The sequence below is a fragment of the Chelmon rostratus genome, chromosome 10 (assembly GCF_017976325.1).
Source record: "Chelmon rostratus isolate fCheRos1 chromosome 10, fCheRos1.pri, whole genome shotgun sequence".
NCBI lineage: Eukaryota > Metazoa > Chordata > Actinopteri > Chaetodontiformes > Chaetodontidae > Chelmon > Chelmon rostratus.
Window position 1 is genome coordinate 6,277,006 of NC_055667.1, and position 21,227 is coordinate 6,298,232.

A 21,227-nucleotide genomic window follows, 5' to 3' on the forward strand; every position below is an offset into this window, starting at 1 on the left:
ACACACTAGAAAGAGCAGTGTCAATATTTAGGTATTGAATTAATCTGCGGGTCAACAGAGAAGCAGTAGGAGAAAGCCCAATGCAGAGGGAGCATGGGAACTTGGATCTGACACTAAGTCCCTCATGAGTCTTTGTCCTTGACTTCCAGCTGGCTGTGTGTTGTTACCTCTGTGAAACCAAAGGGATGCCTCGAAATAGTCCCAGCTTTGTGTGGCCACTGTAAACTGAGAAAGTCTTTCACCATTTTCCATCTGCATCCATCCATTCCCTCAGCGTTTCACAGCGTGATGGATTTTTTTCCTCTCCCTCCATCCACGATGGAAAAAGAGGAGCAGCGCCGCACCGTTGAGCTGCTGACTGTACTGGTTGGATTTATGCAAATCCACGTCTGAGTGCGTCCATACTGGCTGCTGGAGGAGCTTGGTTTATGTCCCTGTCGTCAGCTGTGATGTGATTATCCTCGCTCTGCGGGGGCTGAATGTGTGGAAGTTTGTGTCTTGTCATTAGGACTGTAAATGACAGGGATGCATGGAGGGACAGAGAAAGAGCGGGGGGAGAGTGAGGCCTGGTGGTGTGGGTGGGGGTGGAGGGGGTGAGCTGGAGATTTGAGCCGTACCAGGGCTTTACTGCAGGCCACAATAGCATGTGTGGTGATTGTGTTGAAGGCTTGGCGTCCAGGGCCCGAGCCTCCCCCCGTGGACTGTTGTGTGTGGGGGCCGCGGCTTTCGCTTTCAGAGCTTTTCCCCTCCTTCTTGTGGCTTGTTAGATGTCTTTGTTCTCAGGGCGAAGGTCAATTTGAAAAGAAATAAGGAAGAAGGAAAACATTACCATGGCACTGTTCATGTATGACCTCTCCCTATACCACCGCCCTTCCATCTTTTTTTGTTTTATGCTCTCCTGGCAGCTCTCAGTGTCATGCGCGGATTCGAAAACCGGCAACGCTGAGGAATTTACATCCTCGCTAATTTTAGCAATGGGTTCCTGACCAGAAAACACATCCTCCAATTTCTGTCTATATTGGTCTCCCTGCGTCTTTCCGCTGCCGTTTCTCTCACCAGCGCTCCAGGGCTTTTGCAGATTATTCTGCTCCCTAAGTCTCCTCCAAGAATTTTCCTATTTTCACTCCATTCTCAGCTAAAAGATTTTACATGTCCTCAAACAAGATTACACTCTGAGTGCTGCCAAAGCTTCTCTCCAGGTTTAATCCATGTAAAAGCAAACTAAGCTCCTGGAACTAAATGCGTTAATGAACGCTAATGAATAGGACAGCGAGGAGCAAATAATTACTCCCAGCATCTTGCCTTCCTCAAACTGTGCTGCAGAGATCTGTTTGGTTTCAGTGCCAGGCGACACGAGGGCGAGTGGAGAGCAGAAACATGAGCCGCTGTTGACACGAGTCTCGTCCTTCTGCAGACTCGTTGTATATTTTGAAACGCCGGCCTAATTCACTCCACATTCCCGCTAATGACGCCGCTGATGTCACTCAACACATAAGAATTGTCGCTGATCCGGTCTTTACAAGAGCTCATAAACATCTCAGTGCTGCTGCTCCAAAGGTGCTTTTCTGGCTGCTGTTGTTTTCAGGAAGGTTTTGTTGAGAAAGAGACTCATCACGCTGGACCAGCAGAGACCGGCTTTACCTTCCTGGTTCTTAACACATCAAACCTAAAATCCTACTGTTGGTCTAAAAGGTCTGGTCCTGCAGACAGCAGGGTTGACAGTGCTACAGAACAAAAGACGTCATGTAGCTTATATTTCAGGAGTGTATTGAGGGCTGAACATATGGGAAGCAAGAAAAACACATGTTGTTGAATTTTATTTTTATTGTGTTGAATTTTTATGGAGACATGGTAGGTTATCTGAACATACAGCATGCCATGCTGTAAATAAGACAGACTGCAGGACTAAATGGACATTAAAGTGGATGCAGCTTCAACTAAAGCAGCTAGAGGCAGGCACAAGACAAACACTGAAAATGGTCTCTGTAACCGCAACATTAACATTAAAAACAGTTTAACCCAATCGATTCGATTGAATTTGCAAATAAAATTAAGTAGTACAATTGCAGCAGTAAAAGCAGAGAGAATATTTATGTGTGCAGGGTATTATATTGTCATATAATTGTGGTGCAAGTAGTCAGACAGGCTATAGTTCAGTTATTTGAGGTAATTAGGTATGAAGTGACCAGTAAAAGATACAATACCATGCTGTGTAAATACTCCACTACAAGAAAAAGCCCTGCATTCAAAAACCTGAAGTAAAGCTGAAGTAAATGTAGCAAAATCAGCAAAATGTACTCAGAGTATCACACGTAAAAGTATCCATTATGCAGGAAAACGGCCCCTGTCTATGTACTGTTTGGTAGTTTAATCTGCAGCAATGCATCATATTTTATAAGATCATCACGTTTGTAGTTTCACAGTCCTGTAAGAACTTTTCATGAGCACAGAAACAACAGCCTGTTTTCTGCTCTGTGATGCGTTTTCCAGTAAGAGTTAATTGTTTATTTAGTTGAAGGAGTCGGAGAAATTTCTCAACTCATAAAGGAACACTTAATTCTGTGGTTTATTAGAGAAAATCAGGACCACCAGACGCCTGTATATCCCCGAATCATCAGTGTCAACTACTGGCCAAGTATGTTGACACATGCAAGGAATTTGGCTCCGGTTGTCACTAGCTTTTCAAATGCTTTTACACAGAGAGCTGAAAACGAATGTGCAGGAAGACTTAAATGCATGCAGCTGAACACAGAGGGGCTAAACAAAGATAAAGCATACATAAACATATACATAAACACATGGCTGTTATCTTCAGGTAAACAAAACATACAGTTCCTACAGTATTTACAGCTTCTGCATACTGTACTACTACTACTGTACTAGCAGTGCAGAGTGCATGGCAGTGAAAAGAATGGTGATAAATATAAATTATTTTGATAATTGATTCATCAGCATCTCTAGCTTTCGGACTGTTGAATGATAAGTCAGTCAGAGATCTTTTGGAGGCACCATCTAGAGGACATCAGTGGTACTGCAACTTAAGTCAACCAGCTTTACAGCCACTGTGGTGGTTTTTTCTATATAAATGTTTTCTGGAGCATAGTGACGTTCACTTTTAACTGTATGGGTGGTACTGCATGTCCTGGACTGGTCCATAAACGTGCATCACATTACATTTAATTAAATGTTTTGCTTTTTTCTTTCAAAAGAACAAACAAAAGGTAACATTTTAACAACAACAAACTTCCCATAAATAAGAAAAAGACACGAAAGCACTGCCATTATTCTATTTCTCTTGCACAGCAGGATGTGTCTCTCTCTCTACGACTTTATGGCTCTTTTTTCTGCAGAGCTATTCTTTCTCTCAGGGCCCCCCTCTCTGAATTTCCGCCTGTCTGCATATGTTTTGGAGGCCATTAATCGTCCCCTGTGCAACATGCACCCCAGCAGATAATTACAGTCATTAAACCAATTAGGGAGCACATGGAGGGGAGGCATCAGTCAGGCCCCGAGGCCTCCCACTCCTGTTCTTCTCTACCAGGACGGCCGAGGTGGTCTGCTGAAACTCTGGCAAAGCCTTGAATAAAGCAGGGAGTGAATTACTTCAGCCCAGCTCTGGATTAATGCAATTTCCTGTTGGTGTAGCCTTGAGAGACCTTGCCAACTTTGCTGCAGGGCAAGTAACAAGAGCCATTAGCCAGCAAAAGTCCTCCCCATTTTCACATCCTTTTTTTTTGCAGGCTGAAGCAGCCATTTAGGTTGGTGTCATCAAAATATGTTTTCCTCAGAGCTAAGCTGGCTATTTCGGTGCTTCTGCGGCACAACACAGAGAAAGGAGAAAAAGAGATCAGAAGTGGCAGGAAAGGGAGGGAAGAGTGGTCAATCTGCAGACAGTGGTTTTCAGCTCGTTCAGCCTGTCATGTGATTCTAGGGCTAATATTATGGTTTCATTGTGCCTGACACAGTGGGAGTTCTGGCAGAAGGAGGCCATAACACACAATACATACAACTGTGATTACTTAGTTATTGAGACAAATGGCACTGAGACTCCCGCTCATCGTCCACATGTGCAGGCAAAGCCACAGAAAGTCCCTCGCACTTCCTCAGAAAGTCTCACAAGTTTAGTCATGCTGGACAACAAACTGTCCTCCCTTGTTTCGGCGAGATATTTCCCAGCATTCTTCATGTTGTGCTTGGCAAGTGCGTCTCTGAACTCTGCAATGAAAAGCAAAAGTGAAAGCCAGCAAAGAACAAGGGGCTCCACAGAGGTTGTCTCTGCTTACTTATGAATGACAAGTAAAAGTGAAGTGTAGATCTTGTAATGACTCCAGAATACATAAACAAAGAAAAACATATCAAATCCTGCAGGTTGGAGATAAGCTCCTGACGAGCACATTCCGCTCCAAACAGGCCAGAACTTCTACCTACAAATTCATGCTCAGCTTTTTCCACAGGCGCTCGGATTGAAGCAACGATGGCGAGAAACTAAACCACCTCCTCCATGGAGGTGTGCAGTTCTTCACTTTCCTTCCAAAAGTTAGCTGTGAAGACTGAAACCATTCTCATGTCTATTCATTAAGCACAGAGCTGGACCTGGGAGAAGATTAGCCTAGCTTAGCATTAAGACCGGGAGCGAGGGGAAACTGTAAGCTTGACTTTCTGCACAGTTCTACAGAGCTCACTAATGAACACATTTTCAGCTGCTAGCTTAGCTGTTGTAACTGGAGGCAATGAATAAACTGTTTGTCAAGAAATAGTTCATCTTACTGCTGTACAAGTGCTATAAAATTCAAAGCAGTGACTTGTGAATTTATGGATTAATGCCTAGCATGACAGAACTTTTTTCTTTAAAATAGTTGCATGTGATTGGTCTGTGGAGCCTGAGGTACAGAAGGAAATATCCTCAGTCATTTAAATCTTACCAGAAAATGAATACTAAAGCTGCTTTGGAAACAAACTTCTATTCATTTTCAGTGGTGCACCTCTAAAAACTTTATTTTACTGATACATGTTTTTACACTTCAAATTTGCATAGAAAATCTGACACCAGAGAGTTTTTTCTCCAGACATTTTGACTTGCCATAGCAGGAAAAGCAGGTGAAACAAATAACACGAGCGATGGCTCGGTTCCAGCACGTGTCCCCGTGAGCCAGCAGGCACAGTACCAGGAGGCTGGAATTGGCTCACCTGAATGGAATGCAGTCGTGTTTAATGTTATCAATTACACCTGTGTTTTTCCTGCTTTGACAGGCTCTGCTGTGAAAAAGGTCCACCAGCAGCTGAGCCTGAATCGAATCGTTCAGAGTTTCGTCCTATCAGGTTACGGTTTGCCAGTCACATGAGCCAAGCATCTGATCTATAAATACGAGCGGGAGGACTATCTTTGCTAACCTGAATCTTCAAGTTTGGCTTTTGATGTTTGAATTCAATCGAACATATGAGCAACTTGAACACGGCGATAGTGGTTAAATTCTGTTGCTTTCAGTTTACAATAATATTTTTGCAAGATTTAAAATATCAGCATTACAACTTTTATTTGCTTTCATTGTGAGATGGCCACTTTGGATACAAAACAGAACAGCAGCCCTCCAAAAGTACCAAAAGCTCCAAGGTCTTTGATCTCAGTTTCCTATTTTATTTCTAAGGCTTTTGCTATTTGCCAGACAAGCCTTCATCAGAGCCTCATCTGGGCTGATTTTGTTGCATGTGATCCTACAACCTCAAGTGGAGCTACTGCAGCCAAACCATGTTGAGTTTTCATATAAAACCTTTGACTCTTGTTCTGCTTGAGGAGCTGAATTTTCCTCAGCTCCCCCTGACCGACAGCAGAGGACTGTGCTGGGCAGCTCCGAGTGTGAATGCGAAGCAGGGTGGTTCTATAAAAAGCATGGTGGTCTGTCAGCTTGACCTTGTGAGACGTTTAAAATATACCTCAAAGTAAGTTTCTTTCCATCAAATGTTACTTGCTTCAAAGTGGGAAATTCCCACATTAACACAGACTGCAACAAAGAGAAGTTAAATTTCCCCAGAAGCAGGTTCGTTACCGTTTTGTGCAATTAGAGAATCAAAGCAATCACTCTTGTACTCCATCATAACTTGACAGTATAAAATGAAACCATCGTTTCATGTATGATGTGCAAACAAATGGCAAAATTTGAGAATCCAGTATTGAAAGGCATCCAGCTCCCTCTTTGCCTTGAGGGACCACAGAAATGATTGTTGCTGAATGTCTGTGGCTTCCCAATGAGGAGCATCACAGCGTATGTGTGTATGGGGATGTTAAACATTCCTCCTGTTCCCTTTGCTCTCTCCAACTACTGGGCAGAAGCCCACATTCGCATCTAATCAAGTTCATTTAGTTTGACAGAACATCTGAACCGACCAGAGATCCAGTCACACATATGGAACATGAGAGAGGCAGTTTTGCAGACAGTTATATGTAAGAACTGCACGCAAGGGCAAAAAGGATTGGCAGGGTCGAGACATGTTGAGGGATTACAGCCTGGAGACGTGAATATCTATGAATATTAACGGAGTCAACTTTTCTGCAACATGCGAGATGAGATGCAGAACTCGACCCTTGGTGGATTACAGAAGACTTTCTCCTGGTGGACTGAATTATTGATGAGACACTTTTCCTCTGCACTCACAAACCCTCCTGTGCCTTGTTTGGTTTGGCAATACATGGATCAGACACATGTGCAAGGTTGTGCCATTGCTTTCCAAGACATGCATGGGATATGTGCGCTTACAACTGTTGCACTTTTGCCTTTTAACCACAAGAGGTCAGACTGCTCCTAACCAGCCCTCTCCTATGTCATGATGAGGATTGCAACTCAACATGTGCCTCAGGGACCTGAAAGAGTCTCTGAAAAGGTTTCAGAGATCATCAGGAATATTCCAGTGGGATTTCATGATTCCTTAGAGGGGTGATGGAGTTCCTTGAGCTTTCTTGGGGTTTTTAGGGTCCCCAAAGTGTGTAACTGAACATTTTGTAGCCGTCCCAGAGGGCATTCATTGCTCCTTAAAGAAGTTCCAGGGTCACTTAAGGGCTTTCCAGGGAGTTTCCAGATGCCCCAAGGTTCTTCAAGTGGATTCCTGTTTTTTGTCTGTTGTCCAATGTTCCTTTAGGGGGACTCAAGGGATCACTGGGGGAACCCTGTTTCTTGAAGTTGCTCTATGTTGGCTTCAGTAGGGTTTCTTGAGGAGATTTCAGGAACTCCAGTAGTTCTTGATGAAGTTTTGGCCTTTTAAGAGTTTTTTTTTAGGGTGTTTTCATGGAGTCCCTGGGGTCCATTAGTTTCTTCAGGGAGTTCCTCAATTTCTGGGACAGGGTTTAATGAGCCTTTCAGAAAACCAACAAGGGACCACCTCCAGAAACCCATGGACCCCTATAAAGCAGCCTGATACACTGTTAATGACCCCTGAAAAGACATCAGAGCTAACTCCCCATGTAGGCTTCCTTGTGACCTTTAAAGCCCTAGAGTATGGAGGGTCTATGGATGGTTTGTATTGGTCTCCTTGTGCTCTTAATGTGAAAATAATTAGTGGCTAACTTAGTTTTTGCTGTACAAGAGGACACATGTGGGTATTGTGAGGAGAAGTGTTGAAATTAAGAGTATATTTATTTATTCCAAGGGCACATAGAGGGGAAAAGTACTCTTAATCAACACACTGCACGGCTCCTTCTGATGGAGCAGAGATTTCTTTGAATGTTGTCAGCGTGTGGTGTCTGGCTGACTCTATCAGAGCCATCGTCCCCATCCAACCATCAAATAATGCTTCTTCCCCGTCTTCCTCTTTACAATTAGTCTGTAGAAAAGCTTTAAAAATCATGAAGCGGCTTGGTTGCCATGGCAACAACATTTTCCCCACAGCGGAGGCAAGGGGCTGTTGGAGCAGGTGGTGTCAGCAAAGTCCTGCTTACGTTACTCCAGCATTCGCAGCAGGAAGACAAACAGGGACATGTAGGGTCATGGAAGGAACAGTGTGTCTGATTGTTTCATTACAGGTGTGTGTGCGTGTGTGTGTGTGTGTGTGCGTGTGTGTGTGTGCGTGTGACAAGGCAAACAAGGTCAGGGGAGCTACAGCATGCTGTGTAAAAAGGTTTGAATGTGTGTGTTATCAAGTTTATATGTCTAAGTTTTACTGAATAAGTGAAAACTCAAGATTGGGCAGAAATATCATTAAAAATCAATCAAAATCTGTTTGAAAAATTTTAATAATTTCTTCTCAGATTTGCTTGACACATTTGCTGAAATGCTTGACACACAGCAGTTGTTCTCGTACTATTCCCTCTGTGAACTTTTACTGTAATCTCAGTAGTGCACGAGTGTGCTAGATTAGATTATCTATTCCAGTAAATGTGGCTGGGTTTCAAAATGTGTTTGTAGTACAGAAAAGTAGGAGCGTACTCTATGTTGAATATGCATTGAATATATTCGGTGCAATGATGGTGCCCAGTGATACGCTGTATATTAGTAGTAGCGAGTAGACATGGTTGTTTACTGCAAAACAAGGTTTTGAGCTGTTTCGATGTATTGAAATAAAACTAAAATATTCAACATATAGCTCTGTCATCAAACCCTCCATTCACAGTGAGTCTCCTATATACAGTGGGATGGAGAAGAAGAACAGAGTGGGAGGAGAACAGAAGAAATAGAAGGGAGGGGATTCAAAATCGTCAGCAAACAGGCATTCATGCTTTCTCCCCGATTTTCTCTCTCTCTCTCTCTCTCTCTCTCTCTCTCTCTCTCCCCCTCCCCATACTTTGTCTGAGTCGCTCTCTCACCTCTCTCCTCCTATACAGAGAAGTCAGCCAATGCATCAGCCGGCATCTGCTCTCTTACTTCACCCCCCCCCCCCACCCCACCCCCGCCTCACTTTTCTCTGCTCCTCTGCCGACTGATACGTCTGCCTCTTTTTTCTCCCCTTCCTTCCTCCCCTTCTTCCTCTCCTTCACCCACTCCTCATCCTCCAGCCGCCATGGTGAACAGATAACCTGCCCGGCCGTCCTGACACCATGGGTGCCTGCTTCTGCAAAGGTCACAAAGGTCAGTGCCCGAGTCCACCTGTCTGTGTGTCCGAGTGTGTGTGTGTGTGTGTGTCTGACAGCTGGATGGACGTGCAGGATGAGCTGACAGCTGCCGACTGGCACACGAGGAGCCGGACTGTTTCAGAAAGTTACATCACGCTTTTGAGGGACAGCTGTTTGTGTGAGAATGTACTGAAGACATCTCCGAGGTGTCGACAGCAGAGATGGGGGTAAAAAAAAACCCCCACCTGAATTATATTTTTAGCCTGATTCAGAATGTGATGTGAATCCATCATGGGAGTGATGAGTATGAAAAGTGTGCAAATTCTGTCATGAAAGCATTCATCCGAAAACTTATTTTCATCCTTGATCTGTGTGAGTCTGTGGAGACTGCTTAGGAAACAAGACTTGGGGGCGGGAGGTTGATGAGAGGGATTGTGAGGATCAGCGGAGGACAGTGGTGGCTTTAGGATATGACCGCTCCATCTGAAGCTCACATCCAACTTGTCGTGACTTGAAGATGTGACTTGGGTTGCAATTTTCTCTGTAATATTTGCTCTCTGTCACTGCTTTGGGTGGAAATAAGGTGGGTTTGTTGCGGTGTTGCTGTCTGGATAACGTGACGGTGCCTCGGCTGGCAGCAGGGCCTCTTTCAGGACAAACACAAGTGCTAAATCTGTGCAGCCAAAACAGAAGATCTAATGAAATAAAAAGTTGTTTCTGAGGTGCGCCTGCTTTCTGTGATACCTCCAAACAACAATCCACTTGTTATTTTGTCAGCGCATGACATTTAACATCAGGTCGGATTCTCACACATTATTTCCAGCCTGAATCTGTGATGTATTTGTGAGACAATGTAGGCTATTGTTCGGGAAAGGTCCCTTTTAGCAAGGTGGAGGTTTTTGAGTGAAACGCTTTCAAGCTGGGAAGAAAGAAGGGAGGCAGATGTGTGGCTCCAGACAAACAGATAAGAGAACAGCGGGAGTGTGTACGTGCGTGCACGTGCGTGTGTGTGTGTATGTGTGTGTGAGAGAGAGAGAGAGCGAAAAGAGAGACAGCCAGGGTGGGACTAAACCCCACAGGGACAGTGGATTGGTCAGGAATCATGATGGGTTTCTTGACCTGCTAATAACATCTGATGAGGCCAGAGACCAGATACAGCCCTGTGCACCAGCGTGTGTGTCTCTGTGCGTGTGTGTGTTGGTGACCGTGACTTAAGTGAATGGAAGGGTATCACTTGCCTCCTGTTGCTGTAGCGTTTCTATAGCGACAGCCAATAGTCTTGACGACATCTCCCAGGGGAAACCCCAAGTGTGTGTTTGTATTGCTTTGTGTACAGTACATGTGTGTGTGTGAGTGTGTGTCCACTGGCCTTTCTAATAATGTTAATTATCCATTGCTCTGGACTGCACTTCATTTCCTCTTGTCGTTCATATGAACCTCATCTCCATCAATTATAAAGCAAATATGCGGAGAAGCTCCGGTTAAAGGATGCAAGAAGATTCAATCCTCTCTCTCTCTCTCTCACTCTCTCATCCAACATGTATGAGCCTCGCTGCCAACACACACACACGTCAACACACACAAAGGAAACTCACACGCATAGAGCATCAATAACACAAGTGTGTTTCCCCACAGAGCTCCACCGTCCCATGACAGCTCAGCAGGACCGCACTGGGGAGGGTCAGGAGGGTCAGCCGTCCTCCGTCCAGGTGATTAAAAGCCCTCACCTTTGCCTTGTAGGCCTGGGAAAAAAAAACCAAAACTGTCTGCCTTCCTGATCCCATTAGAGATTTGGGTGAAGTGACCCTGTTTGTCGACACAGTCCTGCTGATCGCATACAAGTGAAACAAGAATAATATTTAAGGGTCCTCATTACCGTCTCATCTCAAAATGATCTGGAGACTCCTAACAAAAACAGCATGGCTTGGATTTTGCCTGTAATTAAGCTAATTATCTGCCTATGAAATGTTTATTACACGATGAGATGTACAGCAGGACGATCGGCTCCATTTTATTTCACACAGCCGGGCTCCATCATGCTCTCTATGCAGGCGTCTGCAGTGAAAGTTCCTGCTTTTTACCAAGATGATTAAAAATCCAGAGGCTTTCTCTATATTTGTGTATTTTAAATATCAACATGAATGTTACCAGCATTTTACAAATTCTTAAATACTACACATTCAGGCTACTTCAAACAGAATTTATGTTTTGTTTTTGTTTTCTACTGTTCTGAAAAAAAAGCTATTTTCAAAGAATTTCAAATAAACCGAATGTTAACCAGCCAGACAATGTTTCCATGGTTACAGATATTAAATAATGATTGTAAAACAGTTACTGAAGAATAATTTCATTTGTTTAGTAACAAAAACTGTTTCTGAGATGGAAACACGAAGGAATTCAAAAGATCTCTCGGTTTTGACCACACATTTGGCAACGAAGCAGCAGTCTATTATGTGAAAAACAGAGACTGCATTAATTTGCCGAAGAGAATGTTTGGTTTTCGTACTCAATTTAGTTCCACGTGACTTTTAAGCAGATATTGATCGGCCCTCAAACTCAATTTTTTGAGGCCCGATCAACCATGTCCCATGCACTTATATGCATGTGCTTACTTAATGTGCTCTCTTTGCTTGTAACACATGGAAAGATGAAGAATATTAAACCAAGAGAAATCTGTCTTAAGTGCAGTTCCCCTTTCCATACTGATTGCAGCTACTTGCAGCTCAATACCATTCAGGTTTGAGCTTAAAATACCCGACTTTGATCGCAGTTCATTCAGTCTGAGTGTGCATGCTGAAGGATTTCCATAAATACTGGCTGTTATTGTCATTATCACCATTTTTCCTTGAGAGAAAAAAAAGCAGTAAATGTGTGGATTGAGTCATCACAGACAAGATGTGATTGCTGGAGGATGCATGCAAATGTGCCTCTGTGTGTGTGCTGCACAGTACGTGTGTATGTGCTGCTTTTTCGTGTGGAAACCTCATGCTGGAGTTTTGTCGGCTGAAAACATCACACAAAGGGTTACCTTCTCCTCTGGGGTATGAAAAATCTCTTTAGCATGTGAAACTCATTCAAAACCCACAGGAAATGACACAAAGGCAGTGTCGACAAGCTAAAATTAAGCTATTTTCTTTGTTCCCACTGGAAATCCAAGCTTATCACCTCCCATTAATGATCAAGATGTGCTGTTCTCCCTCTTCTTGTGCATCATGTTGCTCAGGATGGTCAGAATCCCTCCAATGGCAGCGTTGCAGATAAAACCAGCGGCTACGACATCGGCGAGCTGGCCACCTCCTCTTTAGTGGGTGAGATGGACACACAAGCACGCACAAACAACAGGTCTGGTTCATGTTGCGCTTCATTATGAATCAAATGCAGACTGGGAAAAAAGCAAGCTGGGAAATTGCATTAGAAACTGCGGGAGGTTAGTATTATGATTTCCATCTCCTTCATGCCCTCTCCTTCTCACACATGCTATAACACCAATATACCCAGACAGGCATGAGTAAACAATCAGCTACAAGAACACATATTCCTCTTGCTTTTGATTTTATTCTCTACTTTTGAGTGTAGCTTCCTCTTCTCTTCATGTTGGTGTCTCCTGCTCTTTTTCCTCCTCTCTCCCCCATCCTGTGTCTGTCTGCCTCATCACAACCGCTTCCCTCTTTCTACGGGAGGTTAATTATCTGCGTTAATGTGACATGCCTTGCTGAACTTTTCCCAGCGAAAGCTCCTTTACGACCCTGACCGTATAATTATGAATATGTTTGACAAATCCAGACATTCAGGCAGACCGCTAAGAGGCTGACACCTGCTTTGGGAGTGACAGTAGCAGTCCAGGGGGAAAAAAAAGAGAAAGCTTTTTATACTTACTGAGATTTAATTGCTTGTCACTCATCACTTAAATTGGGGAAACAATTTCTGTACAGTTGGGCAGTCACAAAGTGCAGCTGACAACCTAACTGCTCAAATCAGATCACACTGTGCAAACTCAAATATCATTGTACAAATATAATCATATTTAGGAGAATAACATAAAGATGTTATTGCTGCTTTTATTCTTCATGTACGACGCTGTATGATAGATATATGAGGCTGATTTGTTTTTAATTACAGGAAATGGCTAAAGCCCTGCCGGCGGCACCTAGAAACTGAAATGTTTATTATATTCCACAAATGCAAAACTGCTGGACCGAAACAAATGAGTTAATGTTAGAGAGAGTTGTAATGTTACAGCCTCATGCTGGGACTAAACATGCAGAGTTCATGGATTAAAGCATCCTCTGGAGAGGATGACTGTGCTCATTAAATTTCATGGCAGTTAGATTCGACAGGAACTGCTGATGCTAATCTGCCCTGCAGGTGTTGAACAGTAATTTATTTTGCATTGCGCTAGCTGCAGGGATGACAGGGCTGGTCTATCACTTGGCCCACCACTTTGGCAGAACTTGGTTCATAAGTTCATGGTCCCCTGAATTTTCCTCTTGCACCAGCAGCAGGTTGACATTTGTGGCTTTAAGTGAAATGTCTCAGCAGCTGCTGGATAATTGCTATGATATTCATGCCCCCATCAGGATGAACTGCAGCAACAGGTCAGAAATGTCTATTTGTCCAACACTTCATGACTGAATATCTGCAGAATTATATCAATAAATAAATAATTAGCAAATGTTAGCTAAACACAGTAAATTAAGATGATAAAAATGGTAAATAATATACCTGCTTAACAACATTTGATACAGCTGAAATGGTGATATGTGCCGAAAATCTGAGACAACGATTGAACAGTTAGTCAGAATACAAGTTGCCTTACTGCCTTCATTAGTGTTATTTTGTTCATCTAAACTCATCTTATAGAAACTGATCACTTTTAAACACAGTGTTCAGCTCTGTTTTTACTTACTGTTCACTGTGGCAGAAGAACGTGCCATGTTCAAAACCGGGACAACGCCTCTCTGACAGACGCTCGGGAAGATCGTATAATTTTTAGCGCCACAAAACCAGATATCAGCCTGCACAGAGTCTTCTGCTTGGAAACGCTGATTCTGAGTCGAGCATTCTGCTTCGACTGCAAGACATCAGCATGTTAGCATTGTCATTGTAAGCATGTTAGCATGCTGACATTAGCATTTATCTCAAGCCATTCTGTGCTTTAGTATAGCTGTTGTTTTTTCTACCACAGTCGCCACTTCGGCTTTGATTTCTTCCTTGCTGTTTTTTTTCTTTCACTGTTTCAGTCCAATGCTTTGAATCAACACGCGTCACTTGCCAACTGGCGGATTACAGCACTTGTCAATTTCACCCCCTTTAAGGTGTGATTAAATGTTATTTTCTAGAATGATTCCCACGTTGGCGTTTAAATAACTTCGCTCTGGGTGCAGCCCCTGCGGGTTTTATAACACCCCCGTGTTCGTACATCTGTCTGCGTTTGTTCACCCACTCTGTTTCCTCACAACATACAGCAGGGAGTCCAACGTCACATAAAGCGATGCATGTCTGTTCTTCCAGAGTGACTTATTCCTGACTGACTCTGGTTACTTTATTATACGTGTAACTCTGCGTTTATTGTAGCAACGTGATAAAAAAATAATCATTTCTCTCTGTGACTAAATGTGTTGGCAAGCTTAGACGTAGACCTGAGCCCACAGTGAATTATGACCTAACTCCTCAGTTCCCCTCAGCTCTACAGGGTTTTAGTGTCTTTTAGCTCATCGTTTTGGTATTACTGCCTTTACAACAACACTACTTTTGGTTCAGTCTCACTGCTCGTCTCAGTCTCAACCTCGTTTCCAGACACAGAAGAAGTCTGTTTTCAGCGAAACGCTCAGATGACCGTACACTACATGCTGCAACCAAACAGGAGACGGACTACTAGTTAGTGAACATAGTGGAGCATTTAGCAGGAGTTTCCTTTGCCCTCTACAGAGAAGAACACTAGACTTACATTTGCCAGGTGCTGGATGTGTAAACAGGCAGCTGTTAACATCACATCTACCTGTTAACAAGTCAGTCCTATCAACTTTATAAGGTGATAATAAGTCAGAGTTGTGTTTATGGCTTTTTTTTTCTGATGCCCCCAAGTTTCCAAGCAAACAGCTTTTGCAGGTTTAAGCTTCATGCTACAGTCTAACTGAGCAAACTCATGAAAATGTTTTAGTTGTCCACACAGACAATACAAATCAGACCAATAAAAAAAATCCACCATAAGAACAGCATCAGGTCACAGCAGTCAGTAGCCCTGAATTACCAGTGATGTTCAGCCCCCTCAGGAGCTGACAGTGTCTTTAATTCGGTCAGGTAATATGTCAGCCTAATAAGATTTGGCCCTTTTCACACTGTAGTATGGACACAAAGCCCAAAATATCTCATTTGAAAAACAAATGGGATTTTGCTGCTGTGTGCACATACAGTAAAAATCTCTTCCCCCCCCGACAGTCAGACAGAAGAGGGCCTCATAAGAGAGTCGTCACAGTGTAAACACAGGGTGAGACAGCAGTGGGTGTCACACCAACAAAACAGGAGTCTCAAGGTGTTGAGCCCAAATGAAAATAACATGTCGTGATATTTTTCTCAGTTTCAATTACAGCACGCTGCCAACTCTCCTGGCTCCGTCTTTTATTTAACTGTGTTCGTTCTGCTCCTCGCTTCTCTCGTCTTATGAGCTTGCCAGCCTGTCCTCCTCTCCTCCTCGTCTTGACATTGTTCTGCCTTTTCTCTTTAACTTATCCTAACCTTTCCTCCTTGTTCTCTTTCTCTGCCTTTTCAACCTTTCCTGTTTTGTCCTTTCACATCTCCTGTTCTGCAATATGACCTCGGTTTACTGTCACTGTCACTTCAATTCTTCATTTCCCTGGACCTTTCTACCCTTGTCTCATGTGATTAAAACAAATGATGGCTCATTGTAGTTTTGCCCAGTGATATTACAGGTTATGAAGGAAGTAATGAGGAGTGACTTGAAAAGTTTTTACCTAAAATCTCAGAACTAAAAAAAACTTGTTGAATGCTTAATTATTAAGAAATGTTAAGAAAAAAGACGACTGCTCAGAAAGTCAATGGAGGAACACAGAAATCAGGTGTGTACAGAAACTTGCTTCACTGTCTGTATACCTACATTATGCGCTGGCAGGACTCAGTTATGTGCAGAACGGCTTAGAAATAAAAAGTATTACTCTGCAGTAATTCAGAGGATTGAAGGACTTACAACTGACATGCAGTTTCTTCACAGACTTGTGACTTGACCTTCACCCCAAGGACCTCAAAACGAGTCTTAATGAGGCTCCTACTTAAACCAATAGAGGCTGAAATGACGATGATGTGTTGTGTCATTATTAATCAATTGAAATTTTAATTATTGTAAACTGTGAGAGAAAATAATAATAAGTTCTTTATTTTCATCAAGTTACAGTAAGATTTTTAATTAAGTTTCCATGCAAGTGAGTTCCACAGAGTACTGTGGAAGTGATGTCAGTAAGAAACACCAATTTTGTACCGTTTCTCCAAAATTACCTTGGGTGCTGTTACGCTCTCATTTTCAATCTTCTCCGATTTGTTTTCTCTGGAGCTCGACATCAGAAGGCAGCAGCAGAAATAACTCTTTCATGCTTCAGGTTATGATAATCAGCCTTAAATGTTCACCTTCAAAGCCTGAATGAATGTAATATTTCTTCTGAAGTATACTTCTCTCCCTCTACGTGCCTCCTTTTTCCATTTCTGTATCCCTGCCTCTCACTTTGGCATTTATTTGCCCTTCTCTTCCTTTCTGTCACTTTTATCTTTTCCTGAATTGAGTCGTTCTCTACTTCCACACTCTCTGTATATCCCATCTTCTCAGCCTGGCTTCCTTTTATCTAATCCACTTTATCAAGATGTTTCTCTCTTTCTCCTCACCTTCTTTAGGTCTGGTGGCCACGATAAAGGAGCATATTACCAAGCCGACGGCGATGGCCCAGGGCCGAGTTGCTCACCTGATTGAGTGGAAGGGTTGGGGTGGAGGCGGCGAGGCCAGGGGAGGTTGGAACGGGGCCTGGGGTAAAGGAGGTGGAGGCTGGGGGGGCATGGGGGCCGAGCTGCAGGAGGATGAACAATTCTACTCCCAAATGACGGACGAGATAAAGGAAGCTCGCTTTGCTGCAGGTGAGACAGAGGGATGAATCTAACTCAAGAAAAACAAGATGTGGTCAGTGGAGATGAAGTGGCGCTCTGGTCCCTCTGGACACGGCGTCGTGTCCATCTGGCTCGCGCCGAGGGAGCGTCTACAAAAATCGATAGCCCTGCCGACCTCCCATGACAGTGACTCAAAGCTAGTGCACTGATTCGATTTCCCCCAGTTTGAGACGGTGGTAGGCTGAACAAAACACAACGGGGGGGGGGGGGTACTTCTGTGAAAGGCGACATGAAATGAGTCTGTGTGCCTTGTGTCTCACAGGAGTGGCAGAGCAGTTCGCCCTGGCTGAGGCAGCCATGAATGTGTGGTCCATGAACGACAGCTTCGAGCAGCCCTCCACCAGCTTGCAAGGTTTGATCGTGTGAAAGGGTCACAAGTCTAAAATTTATCTTTCATTGTTAACTATTACTAACTATTTAAACAACAAGGTAGTGAGGCATTTCTGCTGCTCTGTCCTGGTTTGGCTGCTTATGATCCCAAAGCCCTTATTTAACCTATAAGTCTTATCTTTAATGTTCATGATGGATTATTGAGACATTAGAGAGTAGACATCAGTGATTTTATATATGATATGCAAATGTGTAATATTGTAATTAAATTGTAGCTGACTCCTTATTTATTGAAAGTTTGGTAAATGCACTATTTTGACCATTTCTGCCTATCATACTGTCAAAGTCCAAACAGTAGCTGGACAACTATACATTCAGCATTTAGATTAGACACTTGTTTCAGCACAGCCAGTCAACATGCTGAGGTGTCAGCTGGCTAAAGGCTTGCAAGTCGTAAATACAGGAATGTTTCTCATGCTTTATTGGTTTCCCACAAGTCCCAAACAATATAGTTGCCTGAAGCAACAGTCTTTTTCATTGTACATTTTCAAACGGCTGTGTTAATAAGCTGGTGGCAAAATTATGTGTGTGTCAACTGAACAACTAAAGAAATTTTTATATATTGTACATTTAAGTTCCACCTGTGAAGGAAATTCTCAGTATTTCATTCTTTCAGTCTTTGCACATATGCTCCTCGTGAATTGACATTTCCATACAGAAGTAGCTTTCCAAAAATACAGAAAAGCAGCTCGTTCAAACTAATGGCACATTTCTTTTCATCCAATTCAAGCACTGAGTGCATGTTTCTATCATATACCTCTCTCTCTATATATATATATATATATCTACAACCTGAGAAGACTCAGCAGTCACTGTTGTATTTGCATAGTTCATGTTTTCAGTGTTTCCAAGAAGCAGCCAGTATTAGTATTTTGACGACTAATACTGCTATTGTCCCTCCTCAGCCACACAAAGCCACTTCTTGTCTCAGTTCCTGCTGGACGCCGGGAGCGTCAGTGTTCCCCAGCACCTGTACAGCATCCACGCCCAGGCATACGGTGACAGCAGGGCGGCCCACCTGGTGGACTCCATTTCCCCGATGTCCAGCGCTCAGCAGGACAGAGATCGTCCCTTTGCGGACAGAAGCGCTGCGACTGCAGAGGCTGCCGTCCGACACGTAGACAGCAGCTCGCTCTCAGAGGATGACGTTTTTTATAACTAGGCTTAACGGGAAGACAAGCCAGCAATCTCGATGGCGACCTCTAAAGTGAACCTCGCTGAGAGGACTTGAGCCTCAACCACCAGCAATGACTGATACAAGAAATCAAGGCAGGCATCTGCGAGACATCTCAAGAGACAATTCTTCAAATGGATGGTCGGGAAGGTGTAAGCACCTTGTCTTCAGATACAAAGATTCAATCTGTATTTTCTCCCTGGTTGAGGCATATGCTTTTGTGAATGTACATAGTTCCCCGGTTACCTTGAATTTTTTTATTCAGTGTATATTAAACTCTTTCATATTACGTGTAGAACTGGACTGTGAAGAGTCAAACGACACTGGTGTAAATATCTTGTCAAAAGGCATCAGTTTTAAGACATGTGCTGTAAAACTTTGTCCAGCTCTGTTGTCGATCCTGTTTTCTTTCTCACTGATTAAATGAACAGATGAATTTGGTTGAGGGACAATAACGTGACGGCAGTCTGAGGAGAGAAAATGTCTCGAAGGAAAACAGAAAATGTGAAGTTCTTTGAGATTTCTCATCCGAGTCTAGGAAGAAGAACGAGTGTGTTGTAAAGAGCCAATTATCTGTCTGAGCCCCATCTATGATTAGCTATTATTCACACTTTCTCGTCTGAAAGCAACGGGTGCAGAGGAGCGGTGCAGAGAGGAGACGAGTGTAGACAAACAGAAAGGGGGAAGGACACAGGAAGTGTCAGTGTGCACGTGGCTGGTGTGTATTTGTGCATGCATGTCAGCTGTGTGTTGAGAGAGATGGTTGGAGAAAGGAGGTGTTAGTGTTAGCACAAAAAGAAGCCGTACCGTGTGGTGCGCCGTGGCTCTCTCCCCCTTTTGTTATCTCTGAATGGCGTTCAGTTGATTTGAAAAACCAAAAACAGCAACAAAAAGCACGGCTAGAATGATCACACAAACAAAACCCTTCAGCAGAACAGTCAGCTGATTCGAGGTTTAATTAGTTGCACGGTACAACGAAAATGTGACTCAGTAGAAAAGTGACACATAACAGTATCCAACTGGACAGTTAGACTCTGACAAGCTGCAAGTTATCACAGTGTTGTGTTAGTGCAAATGTACATGCATGAAGGCAGAATGTTTGATTTATCAAACTCAATATAGTGTCTGAAGACAACAGGAAACCAGAAACTAATCCAAACTGGAGCTGCTCTTCAGAAGTGGGACCAGATTAGAGTTCTGTCGCCTCGAGACAACTAAGAAATAGTTTCAAATTTTCTTGGAGAATTGTTTTTTGTCACTTCCTTAAATTAATGACAAATAGGTGTTATTTATCAAACAATTACTTAAAGGATAATTCCAGTTTAATAAAACTGTAAAGTCTGGCGTAGTGATGATCTCAACAACTACTCTGGCAAGTATGACGTTCATGACTGATAAAAATAAAGAACCAAAGCTGTAAAAAAAAACCTGTCCTTCAAAGCTACAATGTTTACAATATGGCTGGAATTTTAATTCAAAATGTTCAAAAAATTAATATTATCAAAATAACGTGAAGAAGAAACAGTTCTGACATTATATCTGTGCAATGTGTTGCAGAGATATCTACTGAAGTCAGCATGCTAACCAGCTAGCTGTGGCTAGCACTCTAATCTTTTTTTAGTCTAGTAAATAAACAAAATAAAGTCACAAAAAGACAAGAAAGGAAATATCCTTACACCAAATTTCCTTATTAAACAAATAAATACAACCGTACACCTTCTGTATTATTTTTACGTAACTAAGACAAGCTTAATTCCACAGAAACAAAACCAAACTAGTCAAAACTGGCTTATCTCTCCACTGTTAAAGCAGTCGCCACTTCTGGTTTGTCTCTGTGAGTTAGACGAAAAAGAAATTATTTTGGCTCTAGACGCTGCTGATGCCGAGCTTGCCGTCACTTCTCTCATGCTTCGCGCCTCTCCTGTCCAGGCGTGCCGGGTCTTCATCGTCCCCGGACTCAGAGTCCTGGTCGGAGTCGCTGATCACCTCGACACTTCTTACCCTGTTGTCAAACTGGCGTCTGTGGGTCTCGGAGGCTCTTTTTGGTCCTGATCCAGCCGCGTTCACTGGGAGGCTGCTGAGCCCAGTTTCGTTACCTATGATGTAAACACCAACAATCCTCCTGTGCTGTGAGCTCTCAGTCGGGCCACACTCAAATCAGCTAATAGCGCCAGTCGCGGCTAACTGAGCTTTGTTTTAGGTTCAACTAACAACACAAGCCATTCTTTTTATTTTAATTTGTGATGTTTATTTTATGATTTACATTTTAACAATCACACCAGCACTCACAAGAACGTGGACTGCAATCAAGATTTGATTAAGCTCAGCAGGAACCTTGTTACCAAGGCAACTCTTGATATATCCTTGACCCGAATGTGAGACCTCACTCAACATTTTACCTGAAAGCCACTATGAGCATAATTTTAGTATTGACACGGTCTATGTGTTGCTCTTCGGGGG

The 21,227-nt window shown here is 43.1% G+C and overlaps 1 protein-coding gene across 1 annotated transcript; it reads left to right on the forward strand.

The window, feature by feature from the left end:
* Positions 1–8,973: 8,973 nt before the first annotated feature.
* On the forward strand, positions 8,974–18,755 carry fam131c (family with sequence similarity 131 member C). The gene is made up of 6 exons (XM_041946698.1): positions 8,974–9,053; positions 10,673–10,746; positions 12,261–12,345; positions 16,937–17,173; positions 17,466–17,555; positions 18,499–18,755. The coding sequence occupies exons 1-6, from the start codon at positions 9,023–9,025 to the stop codon at positions 18,753–18,755; spliced, it is 774 nt and encodes a 257-aa protein (XP_041802632.1). The 5' UTR covers positions 8,974–9,022.
* The last annotated feature ends 2,472 nt before the right edge of the window (positions 18,756–21,227 follow it).